The 26301-nt window shown below is 51.9% G+C and overlaps 2 protein-coding genes and 1 long non-coding RNA gene across 12 annotated transcripts in view; all 3 read left to right on the plus strand.

Annotated features, from left to right (window-relative positions):
• Positions 1–5900, plus strand: part of AP3B2 (adaptor related protein complex 3 subunit beta 2) — a 35579-nt gene extending 29679 nt beyond the window's left edge. For 4 of the 5 annotated variants that reach the window (XM_033100302.1, XM_033100305.1, XM_033100303.1 and 1 more), the window contains 9 exons: positions 203–326; positions 638–821; positions 941–1001; positions 1304–1410; positions 1589–1817; positions 2185–2269; positions 2489–2586; positions 5125–5263; positions 5366–5577. In XM_033100302.1, the coding sequence (XP_032956193.1) occupies positions 203–326; positions 638–821; positions 941–1001; positions 1304–1410; positions 1589–1817; positions 2185–2269; positions 2489–2586; positions 5125–5263; positions 5366–5516 (1178 nt within the window). In that variant the 3' untranslated portion in view covers positions 5517–5577. Of the gene's footprint in view, positions 1–202; positions 327–637; positions 822–940; positions 1002–1303; positions 1411–1588; positions 1818–2184; positions 2270–2488; positions 2587–5124; positions 5264–5365 lie in introns of all 5 variants that reach the window. The other variant, XM_033100301.1, reaches the window with a different exon arrangement.
• Positions 5901–8930: 3030 nt separating this feature from the next.
• On the plus strand, positions 8931–11092 carry LOC117018949 (uncharacterized). The gene is made up of 3 exons (XR_004422376.1): positions 8931–9445; positions 9536–9613; positions 10237–11092. It is a non-coding gene; the product is annotated as an uncharacterized LOC117018949 (long non-coding RNA).
• A 2502-nt stretch (positions 11093–13594) lies between these two features.
• Positions 13595–26301, plus strand: part of CPEB1 (cytoplasmic polyadenylation element binding protein 1) — a 52487-nt gene continuing 39780 nt past the window's right edge. Inside the window, exons 1-2 of one of the 6 annotated variants that reach the window (XM_033100285.1) lie at positions 13595–14029; positions 22682–22856. In XM_033100285.1, the coding sequence (XP_032956176.1) occupies positions 22781–22856 (76 nt within the window). In that variant the 5' untranslated portion in view covers positions 13595–14029; positions 22682–22780. Of the gene's footprint in view, positions 14030–14157; positions 14331–14578; positions 14938–22681; positions 22857–26301 lie in introns of those variants that run through there. The other 5 variants (XM_033100282.1, XM_033100284.1, XM_033100286.1 and 2 more) reach the window with 5 other exon arrangements.

A 26301-nucleotide genomic window follows, 5' to 3' on the forward strand; every position in this document is an offset into this window, starting at 1 on the left:
GTGTGTACCTGTATGTGTGTGTGCGCCAGAGGGATTGCAGGTCTCTATTCCTACGGGTCCGTCTGGGTCCCCATTGGTCCGATTGGCGTCTGGGGCCAGGGCAGGTCACGGGGAGGGTTTGCGGCTTCAGTGCTGCGTCTGAAGCGGGGAGCCCAGGGAGGCCTGCTCATGGGGAGAGAAGCGTGTGATGGTCCCTCTGCAGAGCCCGAGTCCGAGAGCGAATCAGACAGTAAGAGCAGCAGTGAGAGCGGCTCTGGGCAGTCGAGCAGCGAGTCTGACGATGAAGGCCCGGATGAGGATGAGGAGAAGGGGAGGAGCAGTGAGAGGTACGAGGGGAGCCAGCCGATGACTGGTGGGGTTCACGGTCTCCCCCGGAAAAGCAGGGCGAGCCTGCAGCCTACCTAAGCCAGTCTCCAGAGCCCCCGAGTCTCCTCATGAGCTGGGGGGCGCCTGCAGACCCCCGGACAGCTCACACCGTGGCTGCCCTGGCACGCCACCAGAGGTCTCATGGGTGCAGCGTGGAGAAGCGAGCGGACCAAGGGCTTAGCGGGCACAGGCTCCCCACCCTCACCCCGCCTTCTCTGAGGCAAGGAGTCGGTGTCCAGTCCGGCCTGAGCGTCATTTGCTCCTTGTCCAGTGAGCAGAGTGAGGAGGAAGGTGAGAAGAGGAAGATGAAGAAGAGGAAGAAGGCGCCAGAGGGAGCAGGAGAAGGGCCATCCTCGGATGAGGGCAGCGACTCCAGCAGCAGCTCGTCAGAGTCTGAGATGTCATCGGAGACCGAGGAGGAGCAGGTGGAACCTGCCTCCTGGAGGAAAAAGACAGTGAGAGACTTGGGGCGAGAGGGGTGGGTCATCCGGAACACAGGTGTCTTCTGCCCGACTCCCAACAGGCCTGGGCACTCCCCTCCCCTCCCACAGCCACACCCCCTTTTCTCTCTCAGCCTCCCAGCGGCAGAAGTGTCCCTGCAGCCAAGGAGGTGTCTTTACTCGATCTGGAGGACTGTGAGTCTGCGTCATAGGAAGGAGGTCTGGGGGGGTGTGGCAGAAAGGTCGGTGGGAGCTCTGGATTAGCTTCCTGGGGGCTTGGAGGTGGGGGGAGCAGACAGGACACAGCTTCAGGCCTGAGAGGGCAGTGGTGTGGGCTTGGGGTCAAGGGTGGCTGTTCACTTAGAGCCACCAGGCTGCCCTGTGCCCCGCTGTCCGTGGTGCTGAAGCGTCTGCTCCCTGCTCCCCGGCTTCCCTGCTCAGTCCAGGCCAATTCCACTTTGCCTCTCGCCATCAGTCTTCCTCATCTACTCCCACAGTCACCCCGCCCAGTGTCCAGCCTGTGTCGCCCCCCATGGTTGTGTCCACCAGTCTGGCTGCTGACCTGGAGGGCCTGACACTCACAGACTCCCCACTGGTGCCCTCGGTGAGTGGGATGGGACAGGGACACAGGTCTGTGCTGCGTCCCATGGTGTGGCTCTGTGTGTAGGGGCTGTGATGGAGGGGACGGCTCTAAGTCCCCGCTGCTGGATGACTAGGTGGTGACACGGCCAGGACAGGCTGTCCTTGCTCATTCCCGTGCTTCCCGGCACTTCCTCCTCCAGCTGCTGAGCCCAGTGTCGGGGGTGAGGCGGCAGGAGCTGCTGCACCGCGTGGCTGGCGAGGGGCTGGCCGTGGACTACACCTTCAGCCGCCAGCCTTTCTCTGGGGACCCCCACATGGTGTCTGTGCATATCCACTTCTCCAACAACTCTGAGAGCCCCATCAAGGGCCTGCACGTGGGCACCCCCAAACTGCCAGCCGGCATCAGCATCCAGGAATTTCCTGAAATCGGTGCGGAAGGGACTTGAGCATGCTGGGGGAGGAGGCTCCTGGGAGGAGTGGGTCTTTCTGTGCTGCCGATGCCCTGTCTGTGCCAGCCCAGGGCGCAGGCTCTGGGGCACAGAGATGGCATCTCACATGGTCTGTGTCATGGTGGGCAAGTTAGAAGAGGAAACGAGCAAGCTATGATCAGGGTAGGGGAGCTTGAGGCTTGGTCGTTTCAGGACTAACTGAAATGGGTGGGTGGGCGGGGTTTAGACTTCCGAAGAAAGCCAGAACAGTCTTGAGGGGCCCAGGAAGCCAGGATTGCTCAGAGGAGCGCGTTGCAGACCTGTCAGGTGACAGTGTCTCTCCCTGGTTCCCTGTCTCACCTCTGCAGAGTCCCTGGCCCCCGGAGAGTCTGCCACTGCTGTCATGGGCATCAATTTCTGTGACTCAACCCAGGCGGCCAACTTCCAGCTATGGTGTGTGCCCGGCTCGTGGAGCGGGGGGGCAGGGGTCACAGGAACCTGGAGCTGGCGGTGGTGCTCCTTCACGGTCTGCTGGGTCTGGAAGCCAGCCCCGGCCCTCGGGGCGTCCCGCACGCTCCTGCTGCCTCCACGCCCTGCCCCCAGACAAACGGACGGCCAGAGAGGAGATGCTGGCCTCACCTTCTCTCCCTCTGTCTCTCCCACCATCCCCAGCACCCAAACACGACAGTTCTACGTCTCTATTCAGCCACCTGTTGGGGAGTTGATGGCCCCCGTGTTCATGAGTGAGAATGAATTCAAGAAGGAACAGGGTGAGTGCTCCCTGGGGGTGGGGAGGGAGGGGGCTCATTCAGCTTCTTCAACAGGGAGACCTCGCAACAGGGAGGCGCCAGCAAGGGCTTCACAGGGGCCAGGGCATCGCAGTGAGGCTTTGGACAGAGGTGGGACCCAGCCTGGCAAAAAATCCTAGGCCAGCATTCCAATGGGGAGAAACGTCGTGAGTGGGTGTCGTTGACAGTTTCCAGGGAGAGAGAAGGGGAGTGGTTTGGTTTGGGGCACAGGAGCCCCTTGTACAGGGGACTAGTGAGAACAAAGCTGGAAGTATGCTTGACCTAGTTTCTGGAAGCCTCAAGTGCTATGCGAAAGGGTTGCAGTCCTAGAATTTCAGAGCTGGAAGGGGTCACAGAGGTTAGTGGGTCCAGCTCCATCGTTAGAGAAGTAAGGACTATAGATTTCATTTTCCTAACTGGAGGCATCATTGAAGGTTTATGAGGGATGGAGGGGCCAGGGTTAGACCTGTGTTTCAGAAGAAGAATCTGGTAGCATTCACAGCTGGAACTGAGCGAACCTGCAGCAGGAAAAAGAGGCAGGACAGCCTAAGTGGAAGAAACGGGGCTTTGTGAGCCCTGCTTGAAGTTTTGAACTGCCATTCACTTGGTCTGTGACCCTGGACCAGTTATAAGGCTGTTGCAGTAGATCCATGAGATGGTGAGGACCATGATTCGAGCCTGACAAAGGGAATGAAGGGCTGGGGTGCGGTGGGGGGTGGTACTGGGGAAAGGGAAGCCATAGGCATTCTGCCTAAGGAGGAGGAGACGGAGCCATGTAAACTCTTCTAGAATTCCTGGCTTGGATGGTAGGGAGAACGGCGGTGCCCTTCACCTACACCAGAAGTCTGCACACTTTCTCTGTAATGGGCCATAAAGCAAATGTTTTAGGCTTTGCGGGTCATGTGGTCTCTGCAGCAGTTACTCAGCCCTGCCATTGTAGCACAGAAACAGCCACGGGGAACACGTAAATAAATGAGTGTGGCTGTGTTCCTATAAAATTCTCTTTATGGACATGTCACAATTTCAGTTCCATACGATTTTCGTGTATCATGAAATTAGTCTCGATTTTTCCCCCCAGCATTTAAAACTATAAAAAACATTGTAGGCCACACAGGTGGGGGGCTTGATTTGTCCTGCGGGCTGTAATTTTGCCAAACCCCTGATTTGGAAGAAAGAAGAATGGGTTCGGACAAGGGAGGAGGGGAGATCGTGGTTCCTTTTGCATAAACTGATTTTGCAGTGCATTTTGGGAAATTCAGAAGCCGGTGATTGGTATAACTGAGTAAGTGGGCCTGTGCCCAGAAAACACTTCTGGGCTGGAGTCGCGAGCCCAGAGGTGATCATTGAAGCTGTGAGTGAGAATGAGAGTGAGATCGTCCTGGGAGGGAGATGGGTGAGAAGAGAAGGCCAAGGACCATCCTCAAGGAAAGTGCATTCTTCAGGAGAAAAAGGAGTGGAAGGATAGGAGAAGGAACAGAGTGAGAGGTGAGAGCAGACTCAGGAGAGCTGAGCAGGCAGAAGAGGGCCTTGGGGTGTCTGCAGGCCAGGAGGACCAAGACTTGAGGTCCGGCAGATGGGAGGCCGCCACCAATATTGGAAAGAGGAGGTCGCTGCAAAAGGGGGTAGAGGCCCAGTGCAGGGGCTTGAAGGCGACCAGGGCTTGAGGAAACGGTCCTCTTTGGAGGACTTTGAATGGTGAGGGAGACACCGCCTTGGCATGACAAGGACTCTTGCTTCTGGGGAGGACTTCTTAGGAATGAGGAGACTTGGACATGGAGAGACGAAGGGTACCGGGGCAGGGAAATGTCACCAGTCAGCACTGGAGGGGAGAGAAGCAATAGGAGAGGTGTGAGTCCTCAGAGGGAGAAGAATGGGGAAGCGGCAGAGGGAGGAGAGAGGCAGAAGAGGAGGTGGGCAGGAGGGCCGGTGAAGGAGCTCACGTGGCTGGCGAGGGCATGTGAGTGGACAGGGGAGGTCAGCCCTATAGAGGGAGGGGTTCCAGGGCTGCTGTGACTGCCTGGGGGCTTCAGAAGACCTGGCCAGGTCTGGAGCTGCTGCTGCTGTTGAAGTTCAGGGCCCAGCTGTGAGGCTGCATGTGTCTGCTGGACTCTGGCCTGTCTGGGGAGGACCAGGGCCTTGGCCGGGGTGCACCAGCCACCAGTCCTCTGAGGACGCAGCCTCAGGAGCTAGGAGGCATTTGAACTTGGTTGGACGGCACATCAGGAAAGACCAAGGGGTGAGGGGTCCAGGATGGAGGAAACCTCTAAGAAGGGCCTGGCCGTCAAGTCTGCAGGCCACTCCCAAGAGGCTGGTGGCCCAGATGTCTGCCAGTGGGGAAGTGCCAAATTAGACTTGGGTCACCAACACGGAGTCCTGGGAGGGCTGGGGAGGCAGACCACGGCTTCCTGAGGGAGGGCCAGGCCTGGGGGTAGTGGGGTAGCCCCTTGCCGAGCCTGGGGAGAACTTGATGAGGGTGCTCAGTGGGTAGACCCAGGGGACTCACATGGCCTCTGCCCCCAGGGAAGCTGATGGGCATGAACGAGATCACGGAGAAGCTCACGCTGCTGGACACCTGTCGGAGTGACCACACTGTGGTGCAGAAAGTCACCGCCACTGCCAACCTGGGTCGTGTCCCTTGTGGGACGTCTGATGAGTACAGGTACTAGGCCATGAGCAGACAGGAAGAGGTAGGCGCTTGGGCCTGCTTTGAAGCAGGGGCCCCCTGCCCCAGGCCTGAGCCCTCCCCCTACTCCCACCCCAGGTTTGCAGGCAGGACGCTGAGCAGCGGGAGCCTGGTCCTGCTGACCCTGGATGCTCGGCCCGCTGGACCTGCCCAGCTGACAGTCAACAGTGAGAAGATGGTGATTGGTACCATGCTGGTGAAGGACGTGGTACAGGCCCTGACTCAGTGATGCCCAAGTGATGCTGTAACTTCTCTACCCCTCCTCGTCCCTCCCTGTGGCATCTGGGCTGCTAGTCCCGTTTTTTCCTCCTCTCTCTGTCTCTCTCTCTGTCTCTCTGTCTCTCTCTCTCTCTCTCTCTCTCTCTCACACACACACACACACACACACACACCAGTCCTCATGTCACATAGCATCCAGGGGTTAGGGTCCCCTCTCTCCCTCTGGTCATTACCTGGCTTCCTCCCCGTTTCCCTCCTCATGGGCTTCCTTAGTGACCCTGGTGTGCAGAGGGAGACCGCAGCCGCTCCCGTCCGTCTTCCCAGCTCTACGTAGCTATTTATGTAGCAAAATCTCAATAAATGTCTTCTCCCTCGATGCTGGCTCACCTTTCCTTTCTTCTAGGTCCTGTCTAAGGGGGCTGGGGGCCAGGGGGGAGCTGCTAAGAGTGATTGTGTTTGACCCTTGTGACTGATCACTACTGACCTTCTAGGGGAGGCTGTGGCTCTGCTTGGACCCCCAAGATGACATCTCCGAGTCTCCAGGCGTCTCTGTGGGAGAGACAGCTGAGCAGGGAGGAGAGGCCACGCTGGAACAAGTCCCTAGTCCTTTTTATGAGGCTCTGCAGAAGCGAGGCCTCTCTGGTGCCTGCACTTTCCCTTGGTCCCCCTCATGGGCCCTTGGGAAGGAGGATCCATAATATGGGGAATTCCCCAAGCAGGTGCAAGGTTCAAAATACGCAGCCACCAACTACATGTGGATACCGGGCCTGCAGCCCCCAGCTGGGGGGGAGCTGCCCCCACCTGCCAGGATGGGGAGGACAGATGTAGAGCCATGTTCCTGACATGCCTGTGCATCAGACCACCTGGGGCTTGTGTTAACTGCAGACTCAGAGCAGTTGGTCTGGGTGGGCCTGAGGCCCTGCATTTCCAACAGGGTCCCAGCCATGCTGTTGCTCCATGGACACACTTGGGGAGGGAGCCTACGGAGCCCTCCGTACCTGGGACCAACCTTCTGGGGTGAAGTGAGGGTCCGGGCCCTCCCGGTAAGGAGAGGCTGAGTGAGCAGTGGTTCCCAAAGGTGTGAAAGGTGTTCCACTGGCAGGTGTTCTAGAAACCACGTCTGTGATCAAGTAAGTTTAGGACATGTGGATTTAAGTAAGTTTACTCCCCACAGGTCTTCTCAGAGATTTGACTAGACTAATATGTACGTGACCCCCACCAGCACCACCAGACATGGCAGGGGCCTTGGCGCACTGTTGCCCGGGACATCCTGATGGACGGGGGGACGGGGAACACACTCCAGTGACAGCCGGAGATGTGGGGCCTCAGACTCTGATCCCCCACACCCGGGGCTCTTTCCTTGGCTACAGGCCCGTCCCTGAAGCAAGTCTGTTCAGGGGAGAGACGGGTGAAGCCGGTGGGGGTGGGGGAATGGGCAGCCGCACCGGCTCTAGCAGTGTGGGGTACAGCACACGCAGACCAAGCAGTCCCAGTGTGGTCTGAGCCTGAACACAGGCGCTGACGGGTCAGAGGACAGTGACCTCGGGGGCTGGGAATGGGACTCATCCAGGATGGCTTCCTGAGGCTGCTCCAGCAAACGGGTAAGAGAAAGGGCTTCAGTTTCTGGCCAGGCCGTAGCAACTGGCTAGCTGCAATGGCTGGGGAACAGATCCATGTCAGGACACTAAGGAAGCCACTGTCGGGACCCCAGTGGTGGGGCATTAGCTGTGCCCACAGCTGAAGCCCCTTCCAGCCACGAGGGAAAGCCCCTTTGTCAGTTCAGCGCCTTCTGTTGGGGCATCTTGAGGGTCACGTCCTCCTAGCATAGCCTGCAGGTCAAAGGGATGGGTGTTGGGGTATAACTGAGTGTGACAGGACTTTGCCTGGCCTGAGTGGGCAAGGAATTGAAATAGGACCATTTGGACCCCCAGAGGGCCTGGCCCCTGGACGGCCAGGGTCCTCAGCACCAATGTCTTCCGACCCCCCAGCCACATGCGTGTTTCTCAGTCACCCCATTTCTATCAGGGCTCCAGGTGACGGGGTGGGGCTGGCTCAGGTCCGTCCTCCCTCACACAGCCAACGTGTGCTGGCGCTGTGGTGACAGAGCCTGGTCAGTTTTGTCTTCCAGGGCAAGAGGACGACGCTGAGCAGTGCCTGGAAGGGTGAAGCCTAGAAGGGAGGTATGCAGAACGGGGGACAGTGGCAGAGAAGCCACGGGCACCTATCTGGATCTTCACTTGATGGTGCTGGTCAGACCCCCGTCCCACTCCCCCCACATGCTGCTGGCCTGTCTCCTGAGAAAGCATTTCGGGCCACACTGTTTGATCCTGACTGTCGGGAACCCCAACCTTTTCACCCCGGCCTGCAGAGTATGCTTTGGAGTCCCTGAGCCCTCACACCTGGGGCTGGGACAGTGCTGAAGAGGGCGAGCTGTGCGGGGGATGCCACACCCCCAAACGTCCCTCTGTCACTTCTTATCCTGGTGCCAAGGACCCTCCACTTGTAGCCCCTTTCCTATCTTCCACCTCAGACTTCTGTCTGAATGGAGCTCCCACAGGGTCCCTGAGGTCCCTGGAGGACAGAGGTGGGCACTAGCTCAGAAAGAAGGCTTCCCGCCTGTCTGGGAAGGTCCCTGTCTTTGGGACGACTGAAAGAAAAAAACTTGTCAATATAACATTCAGGTAGAAAATTGTACAAATCACAAGTGTAATTTGATGAGGAAACAGCGTGACAGCACACCAGCCTCATGCGTCCTTCCTGTTGGGGACAATCAGTGTTTTCTTTCACTCTGAGTCACAGAGCTCTGAAATGGTTTAACACCAGACTCCAAATGGCAGTGGGGTCCCCGAGGCCAGCATGACGCGTGACTTGTGGACACGTGCCATATGCTGCTCTCCAGGACTATGGGGGTGTGGCAGAGGCAGGGTGTGGAGACAAGCAGGGCTGTCACCTTGTTCTGACGGAGGCAGAATACGAGGGGAGAGGGCTTGGGCAGGGACCCCAGTTGCACCTGCAGAGGGACGGCAGGGAGAGGTGAGGCCAGGTCCTTCTCACCGGGACCAGGGCAGGACTGAGCCTGGGCTTATGACGAGAGCAGCTGCACGCTCTCCAGTAACTCCCCAAGCACCAGTATCTCCAGCTGCAAACAAAGGGATTGGCCTTTCCGGTTCACACGTCCCTTTGTCCTGAGACTCAAGGGGTCCTCCAGTCCATAGGCTAGCACCCCAGGACAACCAGTGCTCACCTCCAACTGTCATCAGTGTGTCCGGTGCCCCCGGCATCACTGTCATTCCCTCCTACATTACCTGCTTTGGTGTGTGTGAGTAAACAAGCGTCCTGCAGAGGGGCTGGCATGCCATTTGTGAGACAAGATTCTAAAAGGCACTGCACCTCCATCTCAGTCTCTCTCTCTCTCTCTCTCTCTCTCTCTCTCTCTCTCTCTCATTTGCTGTGGGGAAAGCCAGCTGCCATGTCCTGAGCTAAAGCCAGCAGCCTGTGGAGAGGTCCACGGGAGGAGGAACCAAGGCCTTTGGCAGCAGCCCCCCAAGTGAGCTGGGAAGCAAATCCTCCAGCTGCAGGCAGAGGTGCCAGTGACCACCGCTCCGCCGGGCGGACAGCCTGCCTGCCCCCTCAGGACACATGCTGGGCCACAGCCCCCCCACCCCGCCCCCGGCTCAGGTCTTCTTGGATTCCTGACTGCCAGAAACTGTGTGAGATGACAAGTCCTCATTGGAGCCTGCTTAGTTTGGGAGTAACTTAGGAGCAATAAATTAATACAGTCCATCCCTGAAGCCATCTGGGAGGGTGTTGGCAACATCCTCAGAGGGGGTCTGGGCCCCCAGCCCTGCTTCCACCATCGGTGACAGTGGAGTGCTGGAGCTGGCTCATGCTGGCTTGGGAGCGCTGACTGTTAACACTTTCCGGAATTCCATGAGCCAGGTGGTGTCATATTGGTAGTTTGAAATCAGCCATGGGGGAGTATTATGCCACAGAAATAGGTGAATATGACAAACACTCTCCTCCCCACAGCCAACTGTCAAACACGGACCAGAACAGCAGTTCCCTTAGTTATCTCCATCCCTCTGTTGCTTCAAAAGTTATGATGAAGTAAGTCAAGTTTCAGAATGAAATACCAACTGCTGAGTCGGCCCGCCCAGCGGAAGCACTGAAGCACTTTCAGTTGATCCCCCTGTACCCCTCATTTCACAAGCTCTCCCCGCTCCGCCTGAAGTAAATCACTATTCCCAATTTTCTGTTTGTCGATGCCAAGCACTTTTTGTACGTTTACTACACACAGATGCGTTCCTAACTAGTGTATAGTGTTGTGCTTCATGATAGCAGTGTACTACGTGTTTTAAAATCTTACATAAATGGCATTGTAGAGTATGTATTCTCCTAGATCCTGCTGTTTACACTCGATATTGTGTCTGAGTCATCCATGTAGATACGACTCGCTTTATTTCATTTACTCATGTACAGTATTCCACTGTATGATTATACCACAATGTATTGACCTGCTCTCCTGTTGGTGGGCATTTCAGATTATTTATTTTGTAATTATGAATAACAGCTATGAGCATTTTTACTCGGGCCTCTTTCTTTTCCAATTACAGTTGACATTCAATATACTAGTTTCAGATGTACAGCATACTGGTTAGACATTGATGTAATTCATTTACTCATTTCTCTTTTAACGTGTGTTGAAAAGTCCTCTTCATATGTTTTCCCAGGAGTGGCATTGCTGGCTCACAGAGAACACGTCTACTGACTTGACAACGTGGCCACGTTGCTCATCAGAGTAGCTGTGAGCTCAACATCAAGAATGTTCACAGCACGTTTATTCATAGTATTTCCCCCACTGGAAACAGTTCAAGTGCCAATCAGCAGGAGACTGGAGAAACAAATGATGGTATATCCACGTGCTGCAATACTCCTTACAAGAAGAAGGAACAGACTACCGCTGCATGTAACAACATGGATACATCTCACAGATACCGTGTTGAATGAAAGAAGCCACGTGCTTATGTGAAGTTCTAGACCAGGCAGAATGAATAAAGTGGAGGAGAAATGATGGAACCTTTGGGTGGTAGTTACCAGAGTATGTAGGTAGGTAAAAAAAATCCTCGAGCTATACGCTTAAGATTTGCGCAGTCAGTGCAGTCTACTGTATGTGTGTTATCCCTCGGTTCAAAAAAATGTAGAAAATGAAGCACGAACCAAAGTGGCTGAACCAGTTTACACTCTTACTGGCAGTGACCCTGCCATTGAATAGCGAGATTTCCTTTTGTCTATCTGAGATGGGTGAAATGGTACCCTACTGTGGTTTCACTGGCATTTCCTGTTTAGTGGTGAGGTAGGCATCTAGTGATATGTTTGTTGGCTATTTGGGTTTCCACCCATCTTTAGCCCATTTTTCTATGGGATTGTCTTTTTTCCCTTATTGTAAAAGTTCTATATTCTGGAAACTAGTCCTTTGTAGATCACATATTCCAAATACTGTTTTCCAGTCTATGGCTTGTCTTTTCAGGTTTTAAATATCCAAGTTTTTAATTCCAATGTGGTCAAATTTATTGATTTTAATTTATATCCTGTGCTTGTTGTTCCTTATTTACAAAATGTGTCCATATTCGGAAGCAATAAAAATATCCTCCTAATATTTTCTTCTAAAAAATGTCCAAGTAATGCTTTTCACATTTATATCTTTAATCCACTTTAAATTTACATTTGTTTCTGATGAAAGGTGGGGCAGACCCACTTTCTCTTATCCCACTGAAAAGGACATGAAACAAACAACAGAGTTTCTTCTGCACAGAGCTTGGCAAAGGTTGAGTAGAGACTGTGCTTACCTTACCTTGTGGTCTTGAGTTCCTAAGTGAATGCCCTTTCTGAGCTTTTTCAACCAGGAAAATTCTTTCTCCCAGCAGCTGCTTTTCTTTTGTTCACTCTCCACCTGCCGTGGAAGCACTGAACACCTTAGCATATAAAAGACGACAGGGTCCCTGTCCCCAGTCCGTGCATCTGAAACTTGCCGTTACACTTAAAACCTGTATTGTAAATCTGGGGCTGGACTGCAGAGACCGTGCCAGGCATAGCTGGGCTCAAAGGCTGTTTGTTGCCTGGGAGGAGAATGGATAATGCTGCCTGTTTGTTCCTGCTCCCTCTGCCAGTGACCAGCTGTGGTGACTTGACCAAGTCATTTAATATCTCCACCTCTGCTGCTCTCCGCACCCTGCCCTGTGGATTATGGAAACCTTCTAGTGAGAGGTACTGTTCTTCCTGTATACCCTGCAGGCCTGGCTGATACAGGCAGGGAGCAAGGACTCATCCACACCTGAGGATATGGCTGTGTTTGGACTCAGCCACCCCTCCCTTCACCGCCAACAGTGAACTCTGGGGTCAGTCAGAAGGAATTGCACACATAAGGGTGCGGGAAGTTTTGTCTTATCTGGTTAAGATTTGAGTCTGAAGCCAGAAGGCTGCCTGGGTTTGAGTCCTCACTGATCCACTTGTAGCTGCGAGTTTTGGGGCTACTTAACTTCTTTGAGCCTCAGTTTCCTCACCTGCAAAATGGGTTAACCTCGATAAAACACTTAGAACATAGTACGTGCCAAGCACATAATACGAGCTCAGTGAAGGCCAACTATTATTCTGTGAGACCTGCAACAAAGTTTAGGAAGAGGGATTTAGGCAGCAGAAACTTCTGTTCTAAGTCACCTGAAAGATGCCTTCCTTTTCTTACGGCTGGGAGTTTTAAAATATGAAAGAGCTCCCAGAAACCTGTTCTCTTGGGCACTATTCCAGGTTTCAGATTCTTATCTTCGGCTTTGGGTCAGGGAGGAGGAATGAATGGAAAGGATCATGAGCTGGCGGTCAGGGAGCTGCTCAGGCCCCTGGACTTGCTGGGCTTGGCTCTTTGAATCTGAATTATTGACCAACTTTAAAATTAGGAAGATTTCCCATTTCAAAAAAGACACAAACTATTTCCAGTTGGTCTTGAAAGATCTGGCTGGGCTGGGACCTCATTCCTGCACAGTATCCAGCTCGTGCCTTCTAAGTGCTCTCACCCACCCTCACTTGGCTCCTTTACTATAGATATCTGGGTGTGGCACCCCCTGCGAAGTCAAGCAAGGTACACCACCTGCCTGCAGCTGTCATGTACTGTTTGTACACCAGGGTTAGACATGGGGTGGACTGCTCCTAGAGAAGGAAGTGTCCCAGTGAAGCTGAACCAGAAGGTATGGATTCCTGGGCTGCTGGAATGGACCATCTTGAAGAGGACGCGCAGTTAAGCAGCTCCTCTGAAGGGAAAGAGGGTGGCGCAGTGGATGGCTAGGGGGTGCCAGGGCCCCCTCTTGCGTTGCCCCTGCAGCCATCACCCTCTCTGGGCATGACCTCAGAAACCAAGCATGGGATAGTCTGTGGATGGAGACGGGCCAGCTCTCACTGTCACTGAGTCCAGCATCCCTTCTGACCCTCGCCACCTTCTTCCATTAAACCTCCCGAAACTCAAGGGTAGACCACTGACTTCCTTTCCTTCCACTGCCCCAGACTGAAACCTAGTTACCTGCCCCTTCCCCTTAGCCATTAGATCCAGGCCAGCCTCACCCGCTTGCCAGGAAGGCAGCAGTCCCGTCTCCCCAACTGCCATGAGGAGCCTGGAGCACAGTAAGTGCTTTAGAAATAGTACGACGGTGGTGAGGTAACACAGGTAAAACACTTAGAAATGCTCAACAAGCGCAATCCCTTTCCTCCTCACTCAGGTCCCTCGTTTCTCCCCTTTTTCTGTTCAACCTCTACCAAGTCTGCAGTGACATCTTAAAAGAGACGTGATACTGCCATTCTCCTGTTTGCAATTCTTAATAGTTTCCTACTCTGCAAAATAAAGGCCCTTCCTTCACAAACAGACCCAGGCTTCCCTCCTGCGGTGTCAGCACGCATTATCTTCCGTCTGGGTCAGATGGAGCTCTCTGCTCGGTGTCCCCTCTCTGCCTTTGCCTGGTCTCCCCGCCTGGAATGCCACCTCCGCCTCTGCACTGGCCTGGGGCTTCCGGTCCGCTCGCTCCTGCCACAGCCACCCCACCCCGGGACGCCTTTCCAGACAACAGTCCAGCCCACGGCGGTCTGTCTCTCGCCCCTTGCCCCCCGCCCTACCCTTCGTGAAGCTTCCTATCGCAGCCTGGCAGGAGCGTCGGAAGCGGTTTCCCCAGGGAACTGCAGTCCAAAGAGGCCCCCTGGTGTTTTTGGAACTTTCCAGAATCCCCGGGCGCCAGCGCCCCCGTGCCAACACAGAGAGCAGTCGATCTTGTGTGGGCGCGCCTGCTGGAGCCAGGGGCGCAGGCTCGGACCGGGGCGCGCAAAGCTGGCTCTCGCCAGAGGAGTCCTTGGAAAGTGCGGACACTTTAAAGGAGACTTTACTGGCAAAGGGGATTGCCACCGCGACGCTGGGGCTTATAAATCGCGTCCTAATTCATAAGGGGTAAACTGAGGCCCAGCGGAGATGAGTGACTTCACCAGGGTCACTAGGTTAGTGCCGCGCTCAGGCTTGGGCCTGGGCCTGGGGTGGGCCGCGGAGCCCTCCGCCTGGCGCACTGGAAGGGGCGGGGCTGCAAGGGCGGGGGCGGGGGCCCGGGCGGGGCCGACACAGGTGCTTCGCATCCGGCCGGGGGGCGGCTCCGCGGGGCTTTATAAGCCGTCCAGGGTGCGGCGCTCTGCGCGGCTTGCTGCAAAAATAGTGCCCACGTGTCTGCGCGTCCCTGGCCGCGCCGGCCCGCCCGCCGGTCCGTCCGTCCGGCAGAGCCACGCCGGCCCTATGGCGTTCCCGCTGGTAAGAGCCGCCGCCGCCGCTGCCGCCCGCCGGGGCGGGGCCGGGCCCGGGTCCTGGCCGCGGCAGCTAACGGTCCGCGCGCAGCCTCAGCCGGTCCGCGGAGCACCCTCCCCCGCCCCAGTGCGCGCGGGTACCGGGCGGGGTGCGTGTCACGTGCCCGCGGGCGTGGGGCCTCGTGGAGGGGTGACGGGGGGGGGGACAGGCGCCTCCTCGTGACTCAGGGCCTTTGGGTTTAAAGGCGCCGCGGCCCTCTGGGGGAGGCCCGTGGGGCCTCCGAGCTGCGCTGCAGACTCCCAGTGGCTTCGAGTGTGTCTGTTCAGACCGGAGCTGAGAGCACCGAAGGAAGCCCCCGCGCCCGGAACGCTGCTTTTTCCCCCGCAGCCGTCGCACATGAGTCCCGAAGCCGCCGAGCCCGAGCTCACGCGCCTCAGCGACCCCCGCAATCTACGTAACCAGAGGGCGGCCTGAGTAGGGCGGGGCAACTGGCAGCGGGGACCCCCAGCTCTGGCCCTGCAGTCACAGCGAGCGCCACGACGGCAGCGACGCGGCTCCTTTAAGGCGGAGGGATCAGGTCCCTCGTGCAGGGCGCGCCTCCCGAGCCCTGGAGGTCACGTGACTTCACACGTTCGATTGGCGTAGAAGCCGGAGTTCTAGGGCGGGGCTGGCCAGGTGGCTGAGGTCCGGGTAGGGGGCCGGGCACGTGAGCCTAGGCTTTGCTTTGGGGGACCCGCGGCTCTGAGGTGGGTCCTGGGGACGAGGGGGCTGGGGGACATGCAGGCTGACGAGGCGACGCAGACATGGCGCCTGGCCTGAGGACAGCCGTGCATATGGCCGCGGCTTCGTCTTGCTCTCCTCAGCCCACGACCTGGCCAGGGGCCCTCGCTCAGGTGCGGACTCAGCTGTGGCCCCAGGTTTGGCAGAACAGAAGCGAGAGCCAGACGGGTTGCTCACTTGGCCGTCACGCTGGTGAGGGCGTGAGGAAGGCCTGTGCCTGTCCTCGGTGCCGGGGCCTGGCCATTCAGACCAAGGGAAGGTCACTCACCTTCGGTCGTCCTTCCCGGGCTCTTCCTCTCGTGGCTGTTCCCCATGGCCAAGGTGACCCTGACTTGCTTGCCATGTTCCCAGAGGGCCCCGGCAAGGCCAGAGCGGAGCCCCTGGAAGTGGCCGGGACAGACCCGGCGCTCTGAGCACAGCTTTGTGTGCACGTGCGCGTCCTGCAGGCCTTGCCCCTTTGCACGGTGCCCTGCGGTGGGGTGGCTTGTGCAGAGAGTCGGAAGCAACAGGAGACTTTGGAGCCAGGGCAGCTGCGCCAGGCCTCGCCCCACCCCCACTGCACCCCCAGCCGACAGTCTGGGCTCCTGGTGGTGCTTCATTTCTCTGGCAACTGTTTCCTTTGTCTCCCTGGCTACCGAGCCACCCTCTCTCTTCCTCCTGCCGTGGAGTGCACGGCGGCTCCGCGTCATTTGCTGGGCCAGGGGCGAGTGGGCGGAGCTCGTCCTCCGCCTGCCTCGTGTTTGCCCCTCGGGTGGTGGACGTGATGGCGCTGACGTTCGCCAGTTGCAAGTGCATCGACTGAGGCTAGTTTTAGGGACACGTACTGGGTTAAAAATAAATGAAATTGCTCCAAACAGAACGAAACCTTGGAAGCCTCGGCGTGGTGGCGGTTCCTGGTCTGTTGGTTTTTATCTGAGCGGCTGCCTGGAGCCCCTCCGGACGGGTGTGCAGGGCTCACCAGCACATTGCTGTCGAGTTTGTTTTCGTCGCACTGACCACTTGGTCTCCAGTGGCCTGGCAGTGCATGCCCGCTTGATAGAACTAGGACTTGGACGTGGACGACGCTGTTATATAAAACTTCCGCCTCTCCCTTCCCAAGCGGTGTCTTGTAAACATCTCCCTGCGTGGAAGGGCCGCTGTGCAGCGGACAGGAGGTTGCAGGGCAAAGCAGTGAGGTGCACGATCGTGGATCGGGTCCTAGGTTCTTGATATGGGACGGTTCTGTGGTTCTCACTGTGGGTGGGACGCACACCAGTGTCCGCGAGGCAGAACGTGGAGGAAGGTGACACAGGTAGTAGGACTCCAGGCTCAACACCACACTAGCTAACAAACTACCAACAGTGGGACCTGTCTTGGTACTGTCACGGTCACCACGCTATTTATTTTGTGTTTAAATCCTTAAAACGGGTTGGAAACCCAAATCCCTTCAGGAGCTTGAGGTGACATAAAGGAGTAAAGGGAGAGGAAGGACTGAGGGGTGGTGCTTCTTCAGAGAGCCACCAGTAGCTGATTGTCGCACTGAAAGTGGGAGTCCAGAGTTGATGGATCTTTGACTTTTTTCATACGTAAGCCGCCAATCTTACGGAAGATTGGAGTCCACTTGAGGGCTGCTTTGGGATCTGTCCTAAAACTTCCCTTTTAGATTTCCCCCATTTTGCAGATGGAACAGGCTCAGGAATCAAAGTCAAGGAATCCAGGGACCCTCTGGCAGCGTGGAAGGCTGTCTGGGTCTTCTGAACATTAGTGCGGCAGTGTGGACATCGGGAGGAATGTGCTGTGTCCGTCATTCCATGAAGTGTGTGAGAGCAGTGAGCTGATTCTGAGGGAACCAGAGGTCTGGAGCAGGCAGGCTCCTGCCACAGTGGGGTGACCCTCTCAAGCCTCTGTACCTAAGATTTTCCTTTTTCTGAACAGTGAAAATGTCACTAACTTCTTCCTTCTGTGACAAGGCAAAATTTGAATTTATGTCATTGTTTTAGGATCTATAAAAGTAGAATGGGGCTTATTAAATATCACCTTCTGTCTCTTGGCCAAAATTTCCATCGTCCCGTCTCTTACATTTCCAGGAAGAATTAATAAGGGTGTTAGCAGTACGAGGTAAAATCTTCTGGGATGAGCTCCCCGCACAGGCAATGAGGGGCTGGGCTGTCGTTCTGGGCACCGCGTAGAATCCCAGCAGCACACACAGCCACACTACAGGTGTAAAGGGATGTATCCCAAAGCACTAAAAGCATACCGCAGTAAAGAGTATATTAAAAGCCTTTTCTGTGAGTAGGCAGACTCAAATACAAACCAGGTAGCTTTTTTACCTGTGGTCTGAGAAGATGAAAACTTCAGTTTCTTACCTGCCCCCAGCTTCTCTAGCAACCTTTACAGAGCATTGAGTTCAGTGTTTGGGAATTCGGTGGTGGAGGGGACGGGTGAGGTGACTACCGCAGCTTTCTGGTGGTATTTTAGTGTTTATGTGCTAGGTAATATCTGTGCGGGCTTTCTCGTTCATCGGTTCCCAGGGCCCTGAGCTAAAAGCCTGTTCTCTAACATTGTTATGTGTTTGTTGCAAAGGCAAATTAGTGAGTTGGTAGTTCTGGCTGGACGTTTGGGACAGGAATGCCAAACCCAGAGATTACTATTTAGGCTGTTGTCTTCAGTAGCTAGTGGTGGAGGATCAAATAGCAAATAATTTTCTCCCTGGTGGAAGAGCTGTGCTAATTCCACCCTGTTCTGCAAGACGGCTTCTCCTAGCCAGTATCTAAGCTGTGCGGCCTCGGAGGAGACTTGCCAGCAAGCCTGGGGGGAGGGAGGGTGGGGTAGGAGGGGCAGGACCTGGAGGTTGGAGTGGAGGAGGTCACACAAAGAATGTTGCTTCTGTTGGAGTTAAAACCAAGAAGCACCAAGAAACACCCGATGGCCTCTTCCAAGGTTTATTAAGCCTTTTGTACACTGCTGCCCCCTGCACCCTTTTGCCCCCCACATTGCAGCTTTGGAAATGCCCTTCATTTTCTTTCTTGCCATTGTTGCAGCCTGTTTTTAGTTAGACCTGCTGATGAGAGCTTATCATGTTCTGTACGCACAGATTCCAAATGCTGAAAGTTTTTATGTTTGATATAGGACCCCCCCCCAAATAAGGCATTTCTCAGTTGTAATATACTAGCTTTTGAAAAAATCAAAGTGAAAGGTACATAATGTATGTAATAGGTCATAGGAAAATTATCTGACTTTCCATGAAAAGTCGGTATCCAAATTTCAGTGTATTTAAATTTACATTGTGGACGTAATTTTCAGTGAATTTTGCTATTGGGATTTTAAAAGGCTCCTGTTAGGGATTATTTTGCATCTTAATGTATAATGTGTGTAAATAACACAGGTGTATGTGGGGAGTCCTGACCAAATGGGATTTGCTTTCCTTTCAGTTGTGCAGAACACGTAGGCATGGATAACCTTTGGCTTCTATTTAGTCCCTGTATGGTTGGAGCACCCTTCTAGGTTATAGTGACGTAACATTCTTGATTTTGATTTTAAAGGCTGTTTTGTGATGACTTCCCTTGAGGTAATTGGAGACTCCCCGGAGGGTAGGTCTAAAGATTGATTTGTGTGCTAAAATGGGTCACAGTTGCAGGTAGCTGTTGATTCTGAGAGTGACTTGCCTGGAATAGTGTCACTGGTTTCTTTTTTCTTAGCCAGTGTAATATACTGATCCAGGTACCACCCTGACGAGTTTAGCACCTTGGTCTCAAGTCCGGTTGACACAGGCATGGGAGTAGCTCCCTTCTGTTGGAGGAAAGCAGTTACCTGGAAGGGCAGGTTGGGGTTTTTTTGTGTCTTTGGACAGAACACTTAATCTCTGACTAAACACCTATGCTCTCGGCATTCTGGTTTTGTGCTTCTGCTTCTAGCTCTGACACCATCTGTCTCCCAAGCCTACCCTTTCTCCCGGGACTTTTTTTTTTTTTTAAGCTGTAATTTTGGCATTGTTTTGAAGTTCAAAAGGTGTTAGAGACCTTTCCCAGGTGTAACTTGGAGTTGACGCCAAGCCCAGAGTCTAATGTCTGACTATTGTTACCAACAAGGAGAACTAAGCTTAGAATAAAAAGTGATTTTTCTAAGTTTATACAGTGAGTAGATGATAGACCCAGATCTGGAGCCCAGGTCTCTTCATTTCCAGAGGAGTGTTGTTTCTAGAAATCACGCACCTTGACCTCTGTTTTTTGCTGGTCTCTGATTATCTTATTTTACCTAAAATTCCCACTTGGTTCCTAAGACTGTGTTGCTCCCTTATTTTCCCCGATTCTATCTGCTAGATCTTTTCTTGCCCTGGCACTTGCAGGCTTCCTCCTCCCCCTGAATGCCACATTCCCTGTGGTTCACTGCTGGCTCATTCTTGTCCTTGCACAGAGGCCCGTGTATTCCTGTAGCTCCAGTTCTCTCTCATCGGGGCTTAGGTTGAACTCTTTAACCCTGGTTGTTCTCAAGACCCATCGTTCTGATTGGCCTCCTGGAGGGATATGTCTCGCTGAGGTATGTTAAACCCAGCAGGTCTAAAAGCAGAACCAATTTCTTCCCTTTCCTTGTCTCCTGGGGCTGATCTGATTCTATCCCCTCTACCCAATTAGTCTCTTTTTTTTTTTCCCAGCTACAATCTAGAGTCCTCTTGGGGGAAAGAACACTGTTTGGGTGTTTTTGTTTTAATTATTTTTTTTTTTTTTTACCACTAGAGGCTCAGTATAGAAAGATGCTAGATGAATACATAACTTCTAGCTTTCCTTTGGAAACCACTCCCCAATTTCTATAACTCCAGAGCCTTGATGTGACATAACTCTGTCTCCCTTGCCCCCTGTATCCTTCCTTCCATTCCTTCTCCGTTCTCTCTCACTGATCGAGTGAAACAGTGATTCACAGTTTGGGGGAGGACACTTTCTTTGCGAAAAGGGGGACGCTTTGTTGTAGACGGTAGTCTCCCGTCCTCTGCCCTCCCAGTTGAGGATTATTGCTCCAGGAAATCACTGTTTCACGGTGGGAGTGTCAGCTCTTACCGGTTGAAGAGAAGAAAATTGAGACCTGCTAAAAAAATAGCTTGTGTTAGCAGGGATTCCTCATGAACCTGACAATAAGTAGGTAGAACTATAACAGTTTTATCTTGAGGCCATTTTTAGCCACTAGTAGGAAGAATTGTTGTTTTGCATTTCTATCATTGCCAGTTATTTCTTCCTGTTGAGTTTGGAGGTTGTGGTGTGTGTTCCTGACAGGACTGGGATTGGGGCAGAGGTGTCAAGGCATGCACCTAAATTAGATTTTTTCAGACTGCTTGAGACGTAAGATTCTTAGACCTTCCCCTCCTCCTGGGGAAGCAGCTTTCTCCCAGAGGCCTCCAGGTCTGCATCTTTCTCCAGACTGCTGGGGCACTTTCCTCCCTGGCTCTCCTGTCTCCGTCTTTCATGTGGTTGCTCCGTGTCTCTAAGACTCACATGCAGTTGTCATTTACTTACTTTGAAGCGTGGCCAGGACCCGAGAATCCATATATATCACATCTGTTGTAGTACCTAGGGTTAGGTTAACTTTTGTATATTAGGAGGGGCCTTTTAAAGCGTGGAAACTGTGATGTAGAAGATAATCCTTAACCCGGCATATGAGGCCGCCTTTCCACTCTGTTCCCTTCTCCTGTACCTAGCGTGCCACACAGAGACCACTTTGGATCATGTTCCTCTGTCCTCTGTGTTCTTCAGCCCTTCCTCGGACCCCCACTTCCAGGCACAGTGTCTTCCTCTGAGCCCCCTGGCCTTAGAGGACCATGCATGTTTACAGCACATTGTAGCTTGAGTTGTGGTCTCCACATGATCCAGGCTGAGTTCCCTTTCTAGACTTCAGAAATTTCTTTTGGTTTTGAGTCCCTCTCTAATCTGCGTATTAGCCTTGGGGTGCTCACTGTAGATAGCAGGCAATTGGTGGATGTGTGTCAGGCAGTGGGTGAGTGAAGCATGGAGCCGGAAGAGCTGCAGGTTGATCGTAAATGCTTGTGTCTTAGCCTTTGTGGCATTGCGTTAGTGAAGTGGAGAGTCCTCTTAGAAACCTACAGTTGTGAAAAGGGTCTTGTGTCAGTGGATTTAACCACTCTCAATGGTGCCTCTCTCGTAGGACCGTGAATTCTGGTCATCCACACATCTTGCAAAGGACACCAGTCTTTCCAAGAGCTTGAGAATGATACAGAACTCAAGTTTGTCCGTTTAAGGCCGTGTTGCAGAGTTTGTAAAACTGTAAAAGCTTGTGATCGTTCTCACGCTTATCTGGAATTTTTAATAGGCTAAACAAAGTGACCCCAGGCTTTTAACAGTTTTGGTGCCGTGACCAGCTCTGAGATCTTAGGTACTTATTTCCTTACTTGGTCTGTTTTTAGTTTATGTTTTTCAAGATAACTGGGAATCATAGAGCTGATGAGTCAGACTCTCCTTAGAAGATTGAGTCTGTCAGCCAGTATTTCGTAACACTATGTCAGGCACTGGATGTGGTGAGTGAGGGGGACTGAAGAGTGAAGAATGGTACCTAGATTTCTGTCTAGTGCAGCTGGTGGGTGGTGCTGTGATTTCTTGAGCTAGAGAAAACCAAAAGAATCCCTTTTGTGTGCGGGTTCAGTTCATAATTATATATCTGGGAGTGCTTCTTTCATTCCGTAATGCCTCACACGAGTTGTATGTACCTTTCATGACCTCATAGAATTGTACAACTTATTTAAACAAATCTTTTTGGGTGGTGTTTGTACCACTCTTGGTACTTACCACAGCTCCTCTAACTATGTCTTCAGGTGTGGCAGTAACAGCTATCATATGTTTGGCACCATGCTAAGTACTTTATACAGCTCATCAAAAGGTTGATAGATACTCTTTTCCCATTTCACAAATGGGGAAACCGAGGCACAGAAGTTAAGTAACTTCCAATAAATGGCAGAACCAAACTTTTCAAACACATTATTGAGGTATAATTTACATAACTATAAAGTTCACCTTTCAATGTACAGATCAGTGATTTTTAGTGTATTTACAGAGTTTTACAGCCATAATCTAATTTTAGAATATTTTCATCGTCTCCAAAAGAAACCTGTACCCATTAACCACCACCACCACCACCCTCCAGTTGAGGGCAATTAATCAGCTGGACATTTTGTATATATGGGCTCATACTCGTATAACGTGGTCATTGATGACTAGCTTTTTTCACTTAGCGTAAAGTTTTGGAGGTTTATCTGTGTAGGTAGTGTCCTTTCTATTGGTAAGTAATGTTCTGTTGTATACGCATACCTCAAGCTTTGAATCAGGTGTGTCTGTTTGTAAAGCTCATGCTGCTGCCGCCGTGCCGTGCCACGTAATTCCTGTACACGACCCGTGAGAGGAGAAGGTTCTTGAGGCAGTTTTCGCAGGGTAACTTGCTCGTAGCAAACATTCAGTAAGCATTTTAATATACAGGCAGGAAACCCAAGTCCTTGTGACTTTTATCTAACTCATGGTGTGGGGTTGGGAGGAAGGGCGAGTGAAGTCTCCATTTATCCCAGAGGAGTGTAGAAAACCTAAATATCTTTTTCCTGTGTCTAGGAGGAAGAAGCGGGAAGGATAAAAGATTGCTGGGACAACCAGGAAGCCCCTGCGCTCTCCACGTGTAGCAATGCCAGTATCTTTCGAAGGATAAATGCCATGTTGGATAATTCTCTGGATTTCAGTAGAGTCTGCACTACACCCGTAAATCGAGGAATTCATGATCATTTGCCAGGTGACTTAGGTTTGAAAACTTGGTGCATGTATGCAGAGCTGCTTCTAGGCAGCTTGTGAAGAATAATCTTGAATCTCTGGCAGTACTTGTTACTCCTGTAGTTTCCTTTATGGAAATTGGGGTCCCCCTGGGTGAAGACTGCCTTTGATTATGATGTAGAAATCTATTTTATAGTACTCAAGAAGATTGGGTAAAAAAGGATAGGTCAAGGTGACAAGACTATTTACATGTAGAATTATACTGTGAGTCATGTAATTGTAGATTTTCTGGTAGCCACGTTAAAAAAAAGTGAAATTAATGTAATATTTTATCTAACCCAATATATACAAAATATTATGACAACTTATAATCAATATAAAACTATTAATGAGACAATGTATTCTTTTGCTAGTACTAAGACTTCAGAATCCAGAGTACATTTTATTTTATTTTTTCCCAGTATATATTTTACGTTTACAGCACAGCTCAGTGTGAACTAGCTGCATTTCAAGTGCTCAGTACCATATGTGCCTAGTGTATTGACCAGTGCAGCTCTTGACTAGTAATTGCTTTTAAACATAAGTGCAAGTCAACATGCATTTAGTTTTTATGATATTTAGGATATTCCACAGAATAGTGGAGTGAAGGGCCACGTTTCCTGAAGATGACACTTCACAAGCAGGCTTGGAAGTCCTAACAGTGTTTCACAATCTTTTTGTGGGAATTGCAACATGTTATAAGAATGTTGATGGAATGTTTTTTGTTTGAGCTGTTCTAGATGAAAGTGAGCATATTTTTAATTTTTAACGTGGACCTTAAAAAATTGGGCAACAACAGGAATTCTTAGAACAAGGACTGGTAATTGTTGCTTTCCGGTTATAAATTTTTAGATTTATTTTTTTAACTTGGCCTTAGAAATAATTTGCACAAAGATGCAGGAGTATGTGAACATAACGTAACCAAATATTTGAGAGAGGGGTTCATTACGAAGGAAACTGATTTGTGGTAATTGTAGAATTTGTTTCTATCACATTGATGCCTGATCACGGCAGTGTACACCTGAAGCTGAAGCTGAATAATAATGTCAACTAGAGTTTTATATCCATATATACACACACACACATATATATGGTCACAGGATGTGGAGTACAGCATAGGGAATAGCCAGTGGAACTAGAACAGCTCCATACGATGTCAAAGGGGTAGTAGATTGGGGGCGGGGGGTTATCACTTTGTGAGGGGTGTAAATGTCTAACGATTACAGTATTTTGTACACCTGAAACTAATTTAAAAAAATGTATATTGGAGGGCAGTTGAGAGAGGGGCATTGGGGAGGGGGGTTGGAGGCCTTGCCCCATCGAACTTCCACAAAAGTATATGTGTAATATTTGCTGTTGATACTGGAGTAAGTCATGCGCTAGCCCTTATTTTCTCCTTTAGCTTGTGCCGAGTTAAAAATTCAGAGAATCTGCTTGGTTCTACATACATGTTCTGCATTTCTCCTTGAGAAAATTGCATGACTTAGATTACCATGACAATGGCTTAGTTTTTACTGGGTTGCTTCTGATGCTCTGGAAACTTTTATAACTTACAGCAAAGTATTTTTCAGCCAGTGCTAGGTTGTTGAACTGCCCAAGGGAAAGGACCCCTGGTTAGTCAGGAGTGTGCGTTTGCCGTTGGCCAACAATCCCGATGGCCTCACTGGTAAGATGCCAGGCTCTGGTGAAAGTGTCACCTTTGCACTCTGCCCAGGTGAGTGGTTGGCTGAACTACAAGGTACAGGCTTCTTGGCCTGTTCAAGTCCTTCTCCGAGCACATCCAAGAGGTACAGGAGGACTTGTGCCTTGGAGAAGTGGGGAAACCTGGCTTCTAAAGTTGACCTTGGGCAGTGCGATAAAGTAGTTTTCCCAGCTGTGGGACAGAGTGGTTCCTGCCCAGTCTGCCTCCCAGGGTTCTCCTGGGCTCAGGTGAGGAAGCCACCCTGCAGTTTGAAGGGACTTCAAGGGATTGGAGGAAAGGCTCTGGACAAGCACCTGCTGTCCTGAGCCCGTCTCTCACACCAGCCCCCACTGTACGGTGGTCACTTCTCTGCCCGTCCGTCCCCACTCGAGATGTTAGCTCAGGGCTGTGGACCCTGGTCTGGGGTGGTGAAGCGGGCTGCCTGGCCCACAGCAAGGGGCAGCTTTCCCACGTCCCCCAGCTGGACCCCTGCCTGACAGAGTCGGCCAGCGAAAAACCAGCCTGTGGTTAACGAGGAAGTAAACCTGGGTGTGTTTTTCCATGAAAAACTTTAAGAAATAACCTGGACTGGTAGCTTCCGGTCAAAACTAATTATGTTACCTGAGAAAATAATCAGAACGGTAGAAACGTTTAACAAGATTGTTTATCGCAGCAGTATAACTAGGGAAAATTCGGCAACAACAGAAAGTTAAGTAACCATACGATGGAATGCTCTGCAGTCATTACTCAGGATGTTTGCAGAAGATTCCTTAGTGACATAGAAAGACAGTCACAGTATCTGCAACGAAGAAGCAAAACTCGAAACAGTATAGAAAAAGACTGGAATGATGGACAGAAATAACGCAGGGATGTTTATATGTGTGCTGTTTCCCACAGGTTCTTCTATAACAAACATGTTCTGTAGTGGGAAAAAACACTTAAAAAACGTATATCCTGGCACAGTGGGTCACATTGCTGTTTGGGTTTTACGTAGATCATGTTTAATTTTAATTGCACAACTTGTTTCATATGGGTGTTCCTACCTTTGGTATTTCCTAAATGGTAGTTATGTACCATTTAATGTTTGAGGTAGGTCACTTGCAAGGCTGTATGCCAGCTGTGACCAAATAATTCATTGCATGGTGTGCGGTGAGAGTTGTAACAACTACACACTCGATTGACAAGGCATTACTGGAAAAGTGTTATAACAAGGTCAGAGGGGAGAGATCGTATTGGTTAAGGAACTAGGAAACACGTTTTGGATGAAGCAGCATTTGAAATAGGCTTTGAAAAAGAGAAAGTTATTTCAGCATAACTGGGTGTTGGGTCAGTTTTTTTCCCTGTTGCTTCAGAATTGTACATTAGGATCCAAAGCTGAGAATGAAGAGATGTAAGTGACCCGTGGTGCAATGAGTGTCCCCCAACAGTTGGGGCCACATTACTCCCCTAGAGCTTACCAAGAGGCCACAGAGCTGTCGCTGCTACCAGACATTCTTTCAGCCATTCCCTGGTCTGTACAGAAAGACCACGGTAGGGGGTTGCATTTGGAGTGATCGCCTTCCCTCTCAGTGGAGGGGAAGTGGGTGGGGGGCTGCTTCCTCTGTCAGGCCAAACCAGGGGAGTGTCTTCCAAAGGCAGCCTTTGTACAGAGCGAGGGTATTCCAAGAAAGAAGGCGAGGCTGAGCCTCTCGTTAGGTAGCAGACTTGCTCCCTGCCCTTGTGTAGCGATGAAAGAGACATGGGGAGG

This window comes from Rhinolophus ferrumequinum, chromosome 28 (assembly GCF_004115265.2).
Source record: "Rhinolophus ferrumequinum isolate MPI-CBG mRhiFer1 chromosome 28, mRhiFer1_v1.p, whole genome shotgun sequence".
Taxonomy (NCBI): Eukaryota; Metazoa; Chordata; class Mammalia; order Chiroptera; family Rhinolophidae; genus Rhinolophus; species Rhinolophus ferrumequinum.